This window comes from Hemiscyllium ocellatum, chromosome 6 (assembly GCF_020745735.1).
Source record: "Hemiscyllium ocellatum isolate sHemOce1 chromosome 6, sHemOce1.pat.X.cur, whole genome shotgun sequence".
Taxonomy (NCBI): Eukaryota; Metazoa; Chordata; class Chondrichthyes; order Orectolobiformes; family Hemiscylliidae; genus Hemiscyllium; species Hemiscyllium ocellatum.
This window is the reverse complement of record NC_083406.1, coordinates 99,071,496-99,090,744: the sequence shown is the minus strand read 5'-3', so window position 1 is coordinate 99,090,744 and position 19,249 is coordinate 99,071,496. Positions and strand designations below refer to the sequence as shown.

At 40.1% G+C, this 19,249-nt stretch overlaps 1 protein-coding gene across 10 annotated transcripts in view; it reads left to right on the top strand.

The window, feature by feature from the left end:
• LOC132816506 (F-box-like/WD repeat-containing protein TBL1X) overlaps positions 1–19,249 on the top strand; it is a 424,554-nt gene that overhangs the window by 374,422 nt on the left and 30,883 nt on the right. For all 10 annotated transcript variants that reach the window (XM_060826181.1, XM_060826180.1, XM_060826186.1 and 7 more), the window contains 3 exons: positions 4,056–4,269; positions 6,859–6,991; positions 17,094–17,235. In XM_060826181.1, coding sequence (XP_060682164.1) covers positions 4,056–4,269; positions 6,859–6,991; positions 17,094–17,235 — 489 coding nt within the window. The remainder of the gene's footprint in view (positions 1–4,055; positions 4,270–6,858; positions 6,992–17,093; positions 17,236–19,249) is intronic.

Genomic DNA, 19,249 nt, shown 5'->3' with positions numbered 1-19,249 from the left:
GTGCCCACTGCTCTGACATAGTTATCTCAAAATGTCTGCTCCCAGTCCAGTCTGGCCAAATCATACCTTATTAAAATTGCCATTCACCTAGTTTAGTTCTTTTATTTCAGGCCCATCCTTGTCCTTTTCCATAACAATCTTGAATCTAACAAATACTTGTGGTACCTACCTGAAACGTGTGTTGAGCTCCTTACAAGTATATGCATAAATGACCAATCTGTTCTAATTTAAATGTTATCATAATGTCTGTTATATCACTTCTACTTTCATGCATGCTTTTATTTTTATGGCACAATATCTTCTAAACATATTTTAGCAACAGAATATTATCACAGAAAACTCATGGTTAATTTATTTATAATTATAGTTTATGGTCTGAAAATTATTTTGCATTGCACATTGGCTCCTCATGAAAACTAAAGTGGAACCTTGCAGTTTTAATTTTTGTTGGTTGGTACACAGGATGGTGAGGTGTAAGGAAAAGTTGACAGTAAAGAGCAAGTATCAGAGTGAGGTTAAATTAATTATTTAACCCACTGCAGCAATAATTATCCACAAAGTGGCAATGTTGAAAGCTGGTGTCTAGGACTTAATGAAATTTTACAAACCAGGTTTAGAAGTCTGTTCGTCTAGAAGCTGGTAGGTTTGAAGGGCGTGGGAGTGAAAATTCTGAGAATTTAGATATAATAAATGGTAATGATTGTACTCTCATTACATGCTGTACTACTTCAGTGTGTATCTATGGAAACTGCAGGCACACTGGCAATTTTTGTTTTTAAGTAATCCAGAACTCAAACATTTAAACTGATGATGAGATTGTAATTCCAAGAAAGGATCAAGTCAAAAGCAATAAGAGAAATTTTGAAATTGTAGGTAAGAGTCACAATTTAGGTAAAAACAAGCAGACTGGGTCAGGAGGGCATAGAGCTTGGCAATGTTAATGAGACATTTGTTGACATGGGTGACATCAGGGAAGAACATTGCAACACATTTGAATGTGCAAAACATTTGTAGCAAAATTAATCTCTTCATTCTAATACTTATGGAAGATGTGTTTTTTTTTATTTATTCACTCGTGGGTATTACAATCTAGCCAGCATTTATTGCTTGTCCTTAGTTGCCCTTGAGAAGATGGTGGTGAGTTGCCTTCTTGATCCACTGCAGTCTATCTTCATATATCCACATATGCCCTTACAGAGGGAATGCCAGCATTTTGACACTGCAACAGTGAGGGAACGGCAATATATTTCCAAGTCAAGATAGTAAGTGACTTGGAGGGCATCTTGCAGATAGTTGTGTTCCCATGTATCTGCTGCCCTTCTTCTGGATGAAATTATCATAGGTTTGGAAGATGCTGTTTAGGGATCTTTGCTGAATTCATGGAGTGATCAAGGTTGAAAACTAAATATTTCAGGATGCTTTACTTCTGGTAAGATTCCCTACATTGTGGAAACAGGCCCTTCGGCCCAACAAGTTCACACCGACCCTCCGAAGAGCAACCCACCCAGGCCCATTCGTCCAATTCATCCCTGACTAATGTACCTAACACTACGGGCAATTTAACATGGCCAATTCACCTGACCTGCACATCTTTGGACTTCTGGAAAAAAAATGCAAAATTAAAAAACAGGTAGGGTTGACTTGATATTAAAAGATGGCATAAAGACAATGGAGAGAAAAGAAAATCAAATTGTAGAATCAGTCTGATTGGAGTGAAGGAAAAACAAGAAGCAAATGACAGTAGTGCGAATAATTTATTAACCTAAAAGTAGTTAGCTTTGTCTAGAATATAAATCATGAAATTTGAGATGGATATAACAAGGATAACAGAGTCATTGTGGGTGCTTTAATTTTCACACAGACATCAGCACATTTGGTGTAGTAGTGTGGAGGGTGAGATCCTGTAATAACGTTCAAAATAGTTTTCTAGATCATGTGTCAAAAAATCAACGAAGGACCAGGCTATTTTAAATCTAACATTGTGCAGTGAGACAGAATTAATTAATAATGTTTAGTAATGGAACCTCTAGGGAAGAAAGTGACCATAATGTTTGAATCTTCTATTACCTTCCAGAGCTAAGTGTTTAATTCAAAGCTAGGATCATCAATCCGAACAAGTGATATATGTTTAAGGGATCAGCTAACATGGTCAATCGGGAAATGTAATTAAAAGATATGACAGTTCATAAACAACAACCAGAGGGTTGCCATTGACTGAAAACTCGGCAAGGCTAACTACATAAGTCCTGCAGCTACAAAATCAGGTCAGAGGCTAAGGGTCATGAACTCAAGTAACTCACACCTTGAAGCCCCAAAACTTGCAGTAAAAACGACGTTTCGGGCAAAAGCCCTTCATCAGGAAGGGCTTTTGCCCAAAACGTCGATTTTATTATTCCTCGGATGCTGCCTGAACTGCTGTGCTTTTCCAGCACCACTCTATTCTAGAATCTGGTTTCCAGCATCTGCAGTCATTGTTTTTACCTGCCCCAAAACTTGACGAGCATCTATAAGGCACAGGTCAGGAAAGTGATGAAAAACTCAATATTTGCATGGATGTAAACAGCTCCAACAACATTCAAGAAGCTTGATACCATTCAGGACAAAACAGGATGCTTCATTTGCACCACAGCCACAAATATGCCCTCCCTCCACCACTACAGATGCACATGAACAGCAGTGTCTGCCATCTACAACATGCATTGCAGAAATTCACCAAGGCTCCTCCAACAGCACCTAAACCCTGAACCACACACAACTAGAAGGGCAAAGGCAGCCCTTTGAACAAAACCAACTGCAAGTTCTCCAAGATATTTACAATCCACATTTGGTCATTTAATGGTGTACCTTCATTATATCTAGGTCACAATCCTGCAACATCCTTGCTAATGACACTGTGAGTATAGTGTTTCAAGAAGGCAGTTCACCACCACCTTTTCAAAATATCAGGCGAGGGCAATAAATACTGACCCAGTATTAGAACCTTTAGAACTATTCTACTTTAATACACAGGCATGCAAGAATGCCAAATTTCAAAGGGAGCAACAATTTATACAAGAGAAAAGGGCTCTGACAGGTGAACAAATTGACATGGAAAGAATGCACAAGGAACCCATTGTTCCAAGTGGTTTCATTTAATTTGAAAAAACACAATATCTGGACATATTTTTTTTTGCCTGCGTAAGAATGTACGTAGCTTCTATTAAGCATAAGTGAGCTACAATCGAGCCAACTCAAGAATTGTATTACAGAGTTTCTATATTGTTTGTAGCTTTCCTTGGAGGTTTAGAGACAGTTATTTAAATAGCTTGGTTGCTGTCATTTATATCAATAGCATTTCTCAGTGCTCAGACAGATAGAACAGAGATCTTCTATGGATGATGAGGAAGATGAAACTGTCAAAGAACAACATACTGTATAGTGCTGTTTAAAATAACAGTCATTGCTATTTTGTTCTACTTGAAAAGATGGACATTATTGCAGTCACATAATATGTTAAAGGCTAGTCACATTTAAGTGTTATTCTGCTATCTTCTGAACTCAAGATGGATCCTGTAAGAGCACATAAATAAAGCCAAGAAGCTAAAATAAATCCAAGCTCATTTTTTAAATCCCTGCACGTTGCTACGAATTAACTAAATATTTGATTGGGTTTCCAGGAAGTAAATGCTCATTTAAATTCTGCTACATAAGTAAAAAAAAAAGTCAAAATTTAAGCAAACCCATACATAATAATATAGCTATGATGTCAGTCATGTTGGACAGCGCTATGTTTGAAACTCATGTCATTTATTAATATCAAATTTTCAGCAAAACCCTATTGTAATTATTTTATGTGCTGTTTTATTCAATAAAAGTATCACTTGTGGATGCTGTTCCACCAAGTCACAATTTTGTGTCAGCTGCATATCCAAAAATAACATAGGCAAGAGATTTGCTCTTTAGTACTACAATGTGTAAGAGATTTCAAATGATTTGTGTGTGTGTATGGTTTTGTTGACATCCTGTTTCATTGATTCATTTTTAAAATGTGCTGGTACCCACCCTTTCCTTCTTAGGATGGCACGGTGTTTGATGGAAGGCCAATTGAGTCACTGTCTCTAATCGATGCTGTGATGCCTGATGTTGTACAAAGTCGACAGCAAGCATTCAGAGATAAACTAGCTCAACAGCAGCAAGCAGCAGCTGCATCTTCAGCTCCACAGCAGCCAACACCAAAGAATGGAGAAGCCACTGTTAATGGGGAGGAAAATGGGGCACACACCATTACAAGTAAGCATTGTATTATATTGCTTTTTCACCTAAAAACAGAACATCCAGTATTAAAACTGCGATGCAATATTTTATTATGTAATAGCTAGGGATTATATTTTAACAAACTTAAAAACTGAATGTTGAAACTTCTTGCAAATTTACAAGTAAAACTTGTACTATTTATGTTATAGATAAAAACACACATCCTTATGCATTTGTTTGTGCTAATTGCTAATTACAAAGTAGTGATATATTCTGTTGATATTTAGGAAATTTTCTTATCTGTATTTCTCAAAAACTGGGCAAGTATGAATCATTTTACAAAATTTGGTGTGTCATCAATATGTCACCTTCCTTTTCTCCCCAGCCAGCAGTCAGTACCTTCCAGATGAGTAATCAGTTTGGCATCTGCTTGTGTTTATGTCTGCTAACTGCTCTAGTTTCCTCCCAGAGTCCAAAGATGTGCAGGTTAGGTGGATTAACCATATTAAATTGCCCCATTGTGTCCAGGAAGCGCAGACTGGGTGGGTTAACATGGTAAATGCAGGGTTACAGGGATAGGGTGAGTGGTGTGTCTGGGTGGAATGTGCTTTGCAGGGCTAATGCAGACTCTATGGGCTAAATAGGCTTTTTCTGCACTGTAGATATTCTATAATCTTACATTTATACAACCCACAAAGTATCCACTGTATTTAAAGATGGGTGAAATACTTCATCATGTACAGCGTCATCACTTTAACCAACTCAATTTGACACTCTTCTTGCTTTTAAAATTCACAGTTCAGAAATATACCAAATTCTAGACATTTCACAAAGGGAAAAACATTTAATGCAGCACCTGGTTATGTGGTGAAAACATATTCAATAATGGCTTTCAAAAGGAATTTGGATGGCCACCTGAAGACAGAAACTTTGCAAAGTTAAGGTTAGGGTAGCTGGGGTAGTGTCACAGGATTAATTGAGCTGCTCATGTTTGGACAGATGCAATGAGTCACATGTTAAGATTAGAGTGGTGCTGGAAAAGCTTAGCAGTTCAGGTGGCATCCGAGGAGCAGGAAAACAGACGTATCGGGCAAAACCCTTCATCAGGAATCCTGATTTTTGATGAAGGGCTTTCGCCTGAAACATTGATTCTCCTGTTCCTAGGATGCTGCCTGAGCTGCTGTGCTTGTCCAGCATCACTCTAGTCTCCAGCATCTACTTTTGCCGCAATGAGTCACATGGCCTCTTCCTATACTCATAACCACTGTGATTCTATTACACATAATTCTGTCCTATTAATGCATAGATATATTTGGAAAAAGATCTGTATCTTGCCAAGCAATGTCAGAGTCGTACAGACTCTTTGATCCAACTCACCCATGCTGATCAAGTGTCCCAAACTAATCTAGTCCCATTTGTCTGCATTTGGCCCATGTCACTCTAAATCTTTCCTATTCATGTATCTGTCCAAATGATGCCATTTGATCGAACTTTACTAATCAGTCTACCATGTACAACATTGTCAAAGGGCTTGCTAAAGCTAATGTAGACAACACCTACCATTCTTCTCTTACCTATCCACTTGGTTACATCTTCAAAAAAGATCCAGGTTTGTGAGATGTGATTTCCCATGCGCAAAGCCATGATGACGATCCCGAAGCAGACTTTGTGTCTCCAATTGCATGTAAATCTTGGCTTTTCCTTGCAGCCTTTCTTTAAAAAAAAGGGCCAATATTAACCACCATCTAGTCAGCTGCCATCTCACCTGTGACTGTAGATGATACAAGCACCTCTGCTAAGGGCCCTACAATTTCTTCCCTAGCTTCCCCAATGCTCTGGGATACACTTAATTAGGTCCTGGGAATCTATCTACTTTTATACATTTTAAGACCTCTAGCACCACTTCTGTGATGCGGACTGTTTTGAAGACATCACTATTTATTTTCCCAAGTTCCAAACCTTCCATGTCTATCTGCACAGTAAATTCTGATAAATATTCATTTAGTATTGCTCCTATCTCCTGTGGCTCTATACGTAGACTGCCTCGTTGATCTTCAACGGGCCCTATTCCCTGCCTAATTGCCGTTTTTCCCTTATTGTACTTATACAGTCACTTTATATCTCTGAGTTGGTTTGTTTCTAAGGTACAGCTTCACGAGACCAGGTGTCAACTACTATCCTAGCTATTAATGTGAAGTTGGATAGTGACACTTGGCAAGTCATTCAACCAAGGGGACATCAAAACCATCTGCAGTTCAAACTTCAGTTGCAGTTACAGAATGATAGGGGTAGGAGTGACCAAAAGCAAACTTTCTTTTTCTTAACATCTTGATTCTGAGTCTAATTCTAGTGCCTTTATTTCAGTATTCAGGTGGCTCAGCATATGTAGCCCGTTCAATGGTTAGACCCTTATGCTTCACCTGCTCACTAGATAGACACTTTGAGCCTTAGTAAGGGAAAATATTAAAATTGAATTTTATAAACTGCATCTTGAATAATGCAAGACTGCATACCTTTTCCTGTGACTAAAATTATAAACTTTGTTGTGACTGAGTCTTTTCAAAGCAATGTGATTTTACATTAATCTAATCTCCCTTAACTGAAAAATTAAATGATTCTTTGCAGATAATCATTCTGATGCCATGGAAATAGATGGAGATGTTGAAATTCCTTCAAACAAATCCACAGTCTTAAGAGGTCATGAATCTGAAGTATTCATTTGTGCCTGGAACCCAGTCAGTGATCTTTTGGCATCAGGGTAGGTACCAATTAGAACATGTACTAAAAGTAAAAATACATTATATCTGTTATTCTGATATCAACTATATGGTTCTATTGCTCCTGCACCTTTATCAAATAGTGTTAAATCATGTTATGCTGGTTGGTTTGCAAATATAGGGGCAGAGAGCTTATTAATGGATTTTCATGCCTCCACTAAGGGTCAGTTTATAATGATTCCTTAACGAAGCAAAACCAGTGATCCAAATTGCATAAATTGTCTCTCAAACATTTTTTCACTTGACATGTGAAACATCTGGAGAATGAATGGCTGTTTGTAATTATATGGCCAGTCTTCTGCAGCAATGTGGGAAACAGAATGATGTTGGGGTGGATGTACAATTCAAAAGCTTCAAAATTTATAAACTGATTTTAGAACCATCCAATAAAATGGTAAAACAAACTTGCCTAGATATTTAACAGTCTGTGTAAAAGTTACATGTGTGGACCTAACATATAGTAGGAGGCAAGCCTGAATTCTGTGCTGTAAGTGCATCGTTTGCTATATTGAATCAGGCTTCTTATGAGCATTCGGAAAATGTACCAAAGGAATTAGAAATACCAATCAAACTTCAGAGGGTCCAATGTTGATGCAAAGACCCCTTTCTGAAATTGTTCGACCCTAACACCTGACAGCCCGCAGTGCACCTGCCCAAAATTTTGTGATGGTCTTAGGTATTAAGAACCATGCAAGAATGCTACCTAAGAGGTGAATCCATCCCATAACACGTGTAGTTACTTGTTCATTCTTATTTGCTGCTGGTTACGTTTTGAGGAGGGATGTTGGCATTGAAAGGTTGCAAGTTCCTCTTCCAGTAGTAATTTGATTCTTACTTTTGCTAACAGTTGTTTTTTGGTAGTGACTACTTTTGTGAAACATGTTATCTACCAGTCAAGGTAGTCTGCTAGGTCTATCTTTGGTAACTGACAGCAGGAGAAGCAGCAAAGAAACCAGACCAGAACAGGAGCAGCTGGGAGGAAAGGGTAAAGACCAGTGTGCAGAAGACTGAATGCTTAGAAACATATCTGCTGAGAGCACTCATTAGCCCAACTTCAATAAGAAGCTTCCTAAAGCAACCATGGCTGGAGCCTTAAACCTGGTTTGGACAACACTGTCGATGAGCCCGAAAGTAATGAACTCAGACTCCTTCAACAACATCTTCCAAATGTCACATCTATCACATAGAAGAACAGCAGCTGTAGATATGAGAGCACCAGTACCCACAGATTCCAACTAAATCACATGACATCCTATTTACTGTCACTGTTACAAAATCCTGGAACTCCATCCCTAATGGATACCCCTACACCTAATGGACTGCAGCCAATTGCAGAAGACAGCCCACTGCCACTTTCTGGAGAGTAATCGGTGGGGGGGTGGGTGGGGGGGGGCAAAAACCAACAGTGTCCACATTCTATTAACATTCTTTTTTTTTAAAGTCATTGAGATTGTTGCCTTGATGTCTTAGGCATCTTTCAGAAAGCTGCAAGTGATATTGACCAGTTCGCTGTCAGCTAGACCTACATCACTTGCCCAAAGCAGGATGAGAGTGCAAGCTTTCTCTCACTTTGTGGGGACCAAGATGCTAGAGAATAAGGTCAAAGTTGCCTTCAGTACTTCCCCTTATCATGCTGGCATCCTTCTGAACGGAAGCAGATTCTACTATTTTAATATCTAATTTGCTTATAGTTGTAGGGAGAGCAAACATTTTTCATTCATCCTACGCCAGTCCTCTGTTATGTCTTTATTCCAGTTAAACCATCAGAGCAGCAGGAATGTTGTAACACTGGAAACACCAGTCAGCTCGAAGGTGGAAACCACCTATGTTCCAGAATGCTAATTTGAGCTATTCCAATTAGCCATGTAGTCTATTCCAACTGTGAGCGCAATGTCAACCTCTGTCAGATCATAGGTACTTTAGAAGAAGAAAGGAAAAAGGAGGGTTATGGTGTGAAGAAATCCTGAATGATGTCTCAGTTAACAATGTACTCACCAAGGTTGTAATTTTTCTTATTCACCCACCTGTAACATACCCATCAATGGATGTAAGTTTGTTCACTGAGCTGGAAGGTTTGTGTTCCAGCTCAGTAAGCAAACTTACATCCAGAACCTCAACATGAACTACAAATCTCCTCAAAACTCGCTAATACCCATCAATGTCAGAGTGGAAAGGGATGCAGAAGAACATTAGCCACCTACTGCATGTTCAGTGAAACTTTTCTCTGCAAGATGTAAGTCAGTGACAGCCTTGGAGGTTTTAAGGTGCTTGTGGCAGACTGTGGTGTAAAGAAGTGACAGTTTAAATAATTTAGAAAAGGAGGAGGAGGTAGAATGAGACATGGTGCAGGTAGAATGTAATGGTTGTAGGAAAGTGAAGAAGAGCAGTACTACAAGTAATGTGGCTACAGGTATACAGTCAGAAGGGAGTTGCTCTGCGAGTCCTTGACATTAACTCCAGACACCATGAAGTCCCATGGCTTCAGGATAAATGTGGGCAAGTAAATATCCTACTTAATATCACTAACCACACTCTTCCTCCTGAAGAATTAATGCTACTACATGTTGAGCAACACTTGGAGGAAGTACTGAGGGTGTTAAGGGCCCAAAATAAATTCTGGGTTGGGGGATTTCAGTGTCCACCATCAAAAGTGGCTTGGCAATAGCACTACTGAATGAGCTGGTCAGGTCCTAAAGGACATTGCTGTTAGATTGGGTTGTGGCATTTGGTGAGAGAAACAAGAAAAGGGAAAAACATACTTGACTTCATCCTGTCCAATCTGTTGGCCACACATGCATTGTCCATGATAGTATCAGTACGAGTGACCACCACATAGTCCTTATGGAGACACAGTTCACATTCACATTGAGAATATCCTCCATCATGTTATAGAGTCTTCCAATACACTTCAATCCAACTCGTCCACACGGACCCGTATTTCCTAAATTAAACAAGTCCCATTTGCCTGCATTTGGCCCATTGCCCTCTAACCCTTTCCTATTCAAGTACCTGTCCAAGTACCTTTTAATGTTGTACCTGTACCTCTATCTACCACTACTTCTGGCAATTCATTGCATCTATAAACTGCCACTGTGTGAAAAATTGAGGACTTTAACCTTGTGAGTCGAGGTGGGGAGGGAAAGGGAAAGCGACGGGGAGTATGGAGTCAGGTAGAAACATAAGCAGCAGATTAGCATGTATGCAGGGTTTAAATTAAGGCACACTAAAGGGCTTTACCTGAATGCTCATAGTATTTGTCACGAAGTAGATGAATTAGTGGCACAAATCATCATGAATGATTATGATGTGGTAGGAATCACACAGAAATGGTTGCAGGGACTTTAGAACTGGCATTTAAACATCCAAGGATTTATAACTTAGCGAAAAGACAGGCAGGTGGACAGAGGGGGCAAGGTTGCCTTATTAGTTAAGAATGAAATTAAATCTATGGCACTGATTGACATGGGGTCAGATGATGTGGAGTCTGTGTGGGTGGAGTTGAGGAACCACAAAGGCAAAAAAACAATAATGGGAATTATGTACAGACCTCCTAACAGTGGTCAGGACCAGGGGCGCAAGATGTACCAGGAAATAGATAGGGCATGTCAGAAAGGCAAGGTCACTGTGATCATTGGGGAACTTCAATATGCAGGTGAACTGGGTGAATAATGTTGCCGTTGGATCCAAAGAAAGGGAATTCATGGAAAGCTTATAGGATGCTTTTTGGAACAGCTTGTGATGGAGCCCACAAGGGAGTAGGCTATTCTGGACTTAGTGCTATTTAACGAGCCGGTCTTTACAAAAGCTCTTAAAGTAAGGGAACTCTGAGGAGGCAGCTACCATAATACGGCAGAGTTCAGTCTGCAGTTTGAAAGAGAGAAGTCAAAATTGTATATAATGGTGTTACAGTTAAATAAAGGTAATTACAGGGGCATGAGAGAGGAATTAACGAAAATTGACTAGAAGTAGAGCCTAATGGGGAAGACAGTAGAGCAACATTGGCAGATATTTCTGTGTGTAATAGAGGACACAGTACAGAGGTTCATCCCAAAGAAAAGAAAGATTATCCGGGGAGGGGTTAGACAGCCATGGCTGATAAAGGAAGTCAGGAAATGTATCAAAGAAAAAGAGAGAGCCTATGAAGTGGCCAAGAGCACTGGAAAATCAGAAGTTTAGAAAGACTATAAAAACAAACAGAGGATAACAAAGAGAGAAATAACGAAGGCAAGGGTCAAATATGGAAGTAGGCTAGCCAATAATATTAGAAATGATAGTAAAAGTTTCTTTCAACAGATAAGAAACTAACGAGAGGCAGAAGTAGACTTTGGGCTGCTCCAAATTGATGCAGGAAGGCTAGAGATGGGAGATAAGGAAAAAGCTGAAGAACTTGATCAGTACTTTGTGTCAGTCTTCACCATGGAAGACAGGAGTAATTAAGGAGAGTCAGGGAGCAGAGTTGAGTATGGTAGCCATTACAAAAGAGAAAGTGCTTGAAAAGCCAGAAGGTCTAAAAATGGATAAATCTCCTAGCCCCAATGGACTACATCCTAGATTCTGAGGGTGGTGGCTGAGGAAATAGCAGAGGCATTGTTTGTGATCTTTCAAAAGGCACCAGAGTCAGGGAGAGTCCAAAATGATTGGAAAATTGCTGTTGTAACCCCCTTGTTCAAGAAAGGAATCAAGACAAAAGTTTGAAAATTATAGACGAATTAGCCTAACCTCAGTTGTTGGTAAAATTCTAGAATCCATTGTTAACGATAGGATTTCTAAATTCTTCGAAGTGCAGGGTTGTATTAGAACAAGTCAGCATGAATTTAATAAGGGGAGATCGTGCCTGGCAAACCTGTTAGAATTCTTTGAAGAGGTAACAAGTACGTTAGACCAAGGAAAACCAGTGGATGTTATCCATAGAGACTTCCAAAGCCTTTGATAAGGTGCCTCATGGGAGACTGCTGTGTAAGGTGAGGGTCCATGGTGTTTGAGGTGAGCTACTGGCATGGATTGAGGATTGGCTGTCTGACAGAGGCAAAGGGTTGGGATAAAAGGTTCTTTATCAGAATGGTAGCCGATGACAAGTGGTGTCCCGCAGGGTTCATTGTTGGGGCCGCAGCTGTACACTTTATATATTAATGATCGGGATGAATGGTCTGGGGCCTTTCTGGTGAAGTTTGCCGATGATACAAAGTTAGGTGGACAGGCAGGTAGTACTGAGGAGGCAGGGAGGCTGCAGAAAGATTTAGCGCAGCAGGTCAGGCAGCATCCAAGCAGCAGGGGAATCAGCGTTTTGGGCATAAGCCCTTCTTCAGGAATGAGGAAGGTGTGCCAAGCAGGCTAAGATAAAAGGTAGGGAGGAGGGACTTGGGGGAGGGGTGTTGGGAATGCGATAGGTGGAAGGAGGTTAAGGTGAGGGTGATGGGCGGAGAGGTCAGGAAGAAGATTGCAAGTCAAAAAGGCGGTGCTGAGACTGAGGGTTGGGACTGAGATAAGGTGGGGGGAGGGGAAATGAGGAAGCTGGAGAAATCTGCATTCATCCCTTGTGGTTAGAGGGTTCCTAGGCGGAAGATGAGGCACTCTTCCTCCAGGCATCGTGTTGCCATGGTCTTGCGATGGAGGAAGCCATGGACCTCCATGTCCTTGGCGGATTGGGAGGGGGAGTTGAAGTGTTCAGCCACAGGGCGGTTGGGTTGGTTGGTGCGGGTGTCCCTGAGGTGTTCTCTGAAACGTTCTGCAAGTAGGCAGCCTGTCTTCCCAATGTAGAGGAGGCCACATAGGGTGCAGCGGATGCAGTAAATGATGTGTGTGGAGGTGCAGGAAGAGCGCCTCATCTTCCGCCGGGGAACCCTCCAACCATAAGGGATGAACTCAGATTTCTCCAGTTTCCTCATTTCCCCTCCCCCCACCTTGTCTCAGTCGATTCCCTCGAACTCAGCACCGCCCTCCTAACCTGCAATTTTCTTCCTGACCTCTCCGCTCCCACCCCACTCCGGCCTATCACCCTCACCTTGACCTCCTTCCACCGCCCATCTCCATCGCCCCTCCCCCAAGTCCCTCCTCCCTACCTTTTATCTTAGCCTGCTGGACACATTTTCTTCATTCCTGATGAAGGGCTTTTGCCCAAAACGTCGAATTTCCTGTTCCTTGGATGCTGCCTGACCTGCTGCGCTTTAACCAGCAACACATTTTCAGCTCTGATACTCCAGCATCTGCAGACCTCACTTTTTACTTGAGATGCTCATCAGCCACAATTAAATGGTGGGGTGGACTGGATGAGCCAAATGGCCTTCCTTCCACTCCTATGTCTTATGGTTTTATCACCGTGCTAAATCGGCAGACTTCGATCAGATTTTGCAACTCAAGGCTGGGCATCCATGAGGCTCCATCAACAGCAGCAAAATTTTATTCCAGCACAATCTGCAACCTCATGGCCCAGCATATCTCTCACTCTACCATTATCGACAAGTTGATTCAATGAAGAGTGCAGAAGGACATTCCAAAAACAACACAGGCATTCCTACATATGAAGTGTCAACCTGGTGAAGCTACCAAACAGGACTAATTGCGTACAAACAACAACAAGCAGTAAGTGATAGAGCTAAGCGATCCTAAAATTAAAGCATCCGATCTAACCTCTGCAGTTCTGCCACATCCAATCCTGAATGGTATTGGACAATTAACAAATCACTGGAGAAGGAGGCGCTCCACAAATATCCCCACAATGAACGATGGAAGAGCCCATCGCATCATTCCAGCAATCGTCAGCCAGAAGTGCTGAGTGGATGATCCATCTCGATCTCCTCCAGTGATCCCTAGCATCACAGATACCAGCCTTCAGCCAATTCAATTCACTCCATGTGATATCAAGAAGCATATGGAGGCACTGGATACTGCAAAGCTATGGGCCCTGACAACATATTGGAAGTAGTATTGAAGACTTGTGCTGCAGAACTAACCGCTCACCCAGCCACGCTCTTTCAGTACAGGTACAATATTGGAATCTACCTGAAAACGTGGAATATTTGCCAGATATGTCCCGTGCACAGAAAGTAGGATAACTTCAACCCAGCCAATTACCACTCAATCAGTCTATTTTCGATTATCAGTAAAGTGATGGAAACTGTCATTAATATTGTTATCAATCAGCAGCTGCTCAATGATGACTAATTTTGGTTTTAGAAAGGCCATTTAGTTCCTGACCTCATTACAGCCTTGTTTCAAACATGCTGAATTCCAGAGGCAAAGTGAGAGTGACAGCTCTTAACATCAAGGCAGCATTCAACAGGGGTATCATGGAGCCCACACAAAATTAGAATTATTGGATACCGGGTGCAAACTCTTCACTAGTTGAATTCATGCCTGGCATATAGGAAGATGGTTGTGGTTGTTGGAGATCAGTCACCTCAACTCCAAGGCACCTCTGATGAGTTCTTTGAGGTCCTGCGCCCAGCCATTTTCAGCTACTTCATCAAAGACCTTCCCTACATCATCAGGTTAGAAGTGAGGATGCCCTTCAGTGAATACATAATGTTCAGCACCATTCGTGACTCTGCAAATATTGAAGCAGTCCATGACCAATTGCAACAAGATTGGGACAATATCTGGGTTTGGGCTGACAAGTGACAAGTAACATTTGCAGCACATAAATGCCAGGAAATGACCATTTCCAATAAGAGACAATCTATCATTCCCCCCTTGATATTCATTGGTATTACCATCGCTGAATCCCTCACTGTTAAATTCCTTGGGTTTACCATTGACCAGAAACTCAGCTGGGTACACTGCACAAACGCAGTAGCTAAAAGAGCCAGTTCGAGGCTAGGACTACTATGGGAAGTAACTCACATTCTGACTTCCCAAAGTCTGTTCTCCATCTACAAAGCAGAAGTCAGGAGTGTGATGGAATATTCCCCACTAGCTTGGATGGGTGCAGTTCCAACAACACTCAAGAAGCTTGACACCTTCCAGGACAAACCAGCCTGCTTGATTGGCACCACATCAACTCCTTGCACCACCCAAAGCAGAATAACAGCAACGTGTACTATGAATAAAATGCACTGCAGAAATTCACCAAACATCCTTCGACAGCACCTTCCAAACCCATAATATCATCCATCTAGAAGGACGAGGGTGGCAGACAAATGGGAATATCACCAACTGCAAATTCCCCACTAAGCCACTGACCGTCCTGACTTGGAAATATATTGCAGAACCAGCCAACTATGCCCACATCCCACAAATGAATAAAAAGAGAATGCTGGCCAGCCAGTGACACCTATGAGTGAATAAAAAAGTAGTACGTGGTGGAATTAACCTACTCAGTGACCTCTTCCCACAGGTGCCAAGGGTTGCTTGGAGTGATTTATGTTTATATGTTACCCAATATAGTCTCATTTCTATCTTTCCATACCCTTCCCCACCACCAGCCACGTGTGCAGCCATCTGTAGGTGCTGGCTATATGCCTGACTCATTATAACGTGTAATGTTATATATGTCAAGCCTTTCATCTTGCACATCAAGACAGTTCTCAAGAATTGTCTATGTTAAGTGTAAACAACATTTGACCTGTATTGGTTGGAAAGTACTTTCTTGATTGGTCAATGTAGGACACACCAATTAATGATGACTGACCTATGCTATGTTTAAAATAGACAAATTGCCTATGATTAATTCAGGCAATGACCCAAGAATTTATCTGGAGAATAACTGTCACCTATTTTATTGAATTGAATCAGGCACAAGTGTGTGTGCAGGTTGTTTCTGTGTGGAAAATCAGGCCCTGTGCATTAACCTGTCTGACTTCCAGTACAACAAAATGGGGTGCAGTGTTGCAAAGTCAACCAGCAATCTTAACTTGATTGTCAGCATCATTTTTCAGACATTTGGGATTATTTTGCAACTGATACCCCTTTATAATGGTACTTCTTGTAAATTGTCCTAATGACTGCAAAATGAAAGGTTTTGACAAAATGTCTTCAGATCAGAAGTACTCGTTTTGTACTATAATATGACTAATCTTTTTATCTTCTCATGACTTTCACTTTGCTTAAGTATCAAGATGAACACCATCTCCCCATGCTGTATACTTAATTTAAACAGGACGGAATTTCAAGATCACTTAATTTGTGCATATTTAGTAAATTGCTGACATCTATGCATTTTCAAATGTATTTATGTTGTTATAATAGATCAATGCAGATTATGGAGAGAAATGCTGAGTTTGCATACAGTAGATTCACTTCTATGGGACGCAAGGAGGCTAATTGTTTTTGGAATCATGCACGTTAATTTAGGTTGTTATCATAGTATAAAACACTTGAGTGATTGAACATAATAGTTAAATTAATAATTTCAGTGACAACCAATTAAAGATGTTATACAGAACGTATATGACATTATAGTTTTCATTAATCTTAATATTTTTAAAGGAGTAGAAGTCTAAATCTAGAAACAGAAGTCATTAACTGTATTGTCAAATTAATTTGATAGTATTGTTATATGTGAATAAAAATCTCGACTATGCGAATGCTTTTTCAATTTAAATTGTTGGAAATAATGCTGTTGGCTTATTGCATGAAAATGACATAAGCCATTAATTGGAACTTTCAGGGATAAAAACCCTAAAGCTATTTGTTGTACTAGATAAACACAGCAGAAAAGCAGATAAATAGGAAGTTAATGTTTAAACCAATGAAAAATATCAAGCAGAAATATTAGCTGTGTAATTTCAAATATGCAATAATTACAAAAGGTTTTAGGTAAAATAAAATTAATCATCATTGTGTGGTCAATGCAAATATTATGTAATTTTTCTGCAGATTGTGTCCACTTGTCTCACCATTACAAGGTGACCAAGATTGGGAGCACTAAATTTGTAATCAACTACCTATGGCACCACCTTGCCATCTAGTGGTGTAACAGCATTTATCTGTAGAGCTGGCCACTTCCCTGTCTCTTAAACACTGGGAGACTTTAACATTAATATGTGAGTCATCACTGCTTAAAAAATGCCAAATCCCCAAATTAGAAACAGTTATTATAGAAAGGGTGTGGGACAAACTTTAACAAGTGTCTTTTTACATTTGTAGTTCTGGAGATTCAACTGCAAGGATCTGGAACCTCAATGGAAACAGCAACAGTGGTCCCACTCAATTAGTACTAAGGCATTGTATCAGAGAAGGTGGGCAAGATGTTCCTAGCAATAAGGATGTTACATCACTTGACTGGAATGTAAGTTGCTATGGTCATAAAACCAATTAGTTATCCTTTTGTGACTCCTTCTAATGGAAACCTATTAACCATTAACTCAATGTTTAATTTTCAGAAGTGTACACCTTAACCTCATTAGGAATCTAATGTAATGCTCTCAAATAAGTAGCCTTTGAAGGTTAATGATTACAAAACAGTGCATGGTGTCATTTTGTATTATTCTGGCATGAAAAGGACCATTTGCAATACAGAAAAAAACATTCATGTGATGCCCCATGTGGTGAAAACTTGATGATCAGCCACTTTCTAACAGTGTATCTCTTGCAAATTTGATTTTCTAAGGTAGATTACTTGTAGATCAGCCAATTATTATGAACTACAAAATTTTTTTTGCATTATATTTACAGCTTGACTCATTGGGTTTTTTTTAAACCAACAAGTTAATCTTAGAGTCAGTAATTAGTTTTTCATACATTTAGGATTTGTTATCAGTGCTTAAATATTGAAGTGATTTCTTATTTAAATTTTGTAAAAGCCAAGGCTGTCAGTAATGGTGCAATTAACATCAGGGAAGCTTAATAGAGAAGATTTGGAAGAGCATGGATAGTTTGGAGGGTTATAGGAAATTGCACGTGTTGGAAGGTGCAAAGGAAAGGAGAGTTTGAAAACAGTGCAGAAAATTTTAAATCAACGTGTGGAAGTGAATTTTGAACCAGCATGCGAGAAAAATAACAGCTATGCATATTTCTATCCCACAGTGATGAGTCAAAACAAACTGTTAACATGATGCGCTAAACCATAATACAGCTAATATGGTTTACTGTATTAAATGAATTTCCCCTGCTAAAGGTGAAATTCATGACTGATCTTAACCATTACTGTTTTGAGTGTGCATGCTACATAGTCCACACCCATTCTGCATAGCTGCAATTATGATGTAATCTGGCATAATTCCAGCACTAGACACTGCAGTGAAGATGCTAATGATACCCTTTGTATGGGATCAGTTAATGTGATGTGAATAGAGTTGGCAAGACTGCTGAATTAAATTTAAAATCAAAACAAATGCAAATTCTCGCCCATTTCGTAGGATGTATTAGGCAGGGGTCGGATGGGAAAATAGCACTTCACCTCCATAATGGGAAAATTTGACATTTTAGCTTTAGTTTTCTAAAGTAAATAACTCAATAGAGATCAAGCAGTGAATACTTATTGTAAAGGCATTATTGTGACTGGCCTCCTATTTCACTTTCTACAGAACCTAGAGTTCTATTACATATTATTTAGTACCTGATTTCCGAATCCACTCAAGGCAGCTCTTGATCTGTCTTTCCACTTTACCTAGCACTGGGTCTCACATTTTATTTTAAAGTTATCCAATATTTGGTTTACCCTTGCACAGCATTAACAGATTTCCTGCTGCACTTAATCAATACAAGATTTCCTACTCTACTTTATCCACACCAGGTCTCCGGCTCCACTTTTTTACAGGATCATTGGTGGACATAGTATTGATAAGACTGGAATAGTGAGGTAGAAAGGTACAGAATGGGGAACAGAGAGCTAACCACTCTCTGCAAGAAGAATATCCAGCAGATTAACATTCTGCAGGAAAACTAAATTGGCTAACTACAGAAGTTAGCTCTTCTCCTGAATGAGGCCACCTACACACCAATTCTCCATGTAGGCTTTTAGAAATGAGCTGCCATTCAACTCTCCACATCAGCTGTAGTTTGGCATGGGCAATATATTATCAGGATCACTTCAGTTTTTAGCAAGATTGATCGACTATTAATTTTTTTAAAACATATTTTGGATGGGCTGTCAATTCCAGTATATATCCATCCTGTATATAATTGGCCCGAACGGGACTGTGATGGGTTGGGCACCTGACCTATAATATATGATGCTCATAGCCCCTGCCAAAAGCACACCCAACAGGATCATGTAATATCCAGCTCATCCTCTTCAGTCTCCACTAGAATCCCACAATAATTCCACACTGTCCCCAGTACAAATTCTGAGATAAATTTAA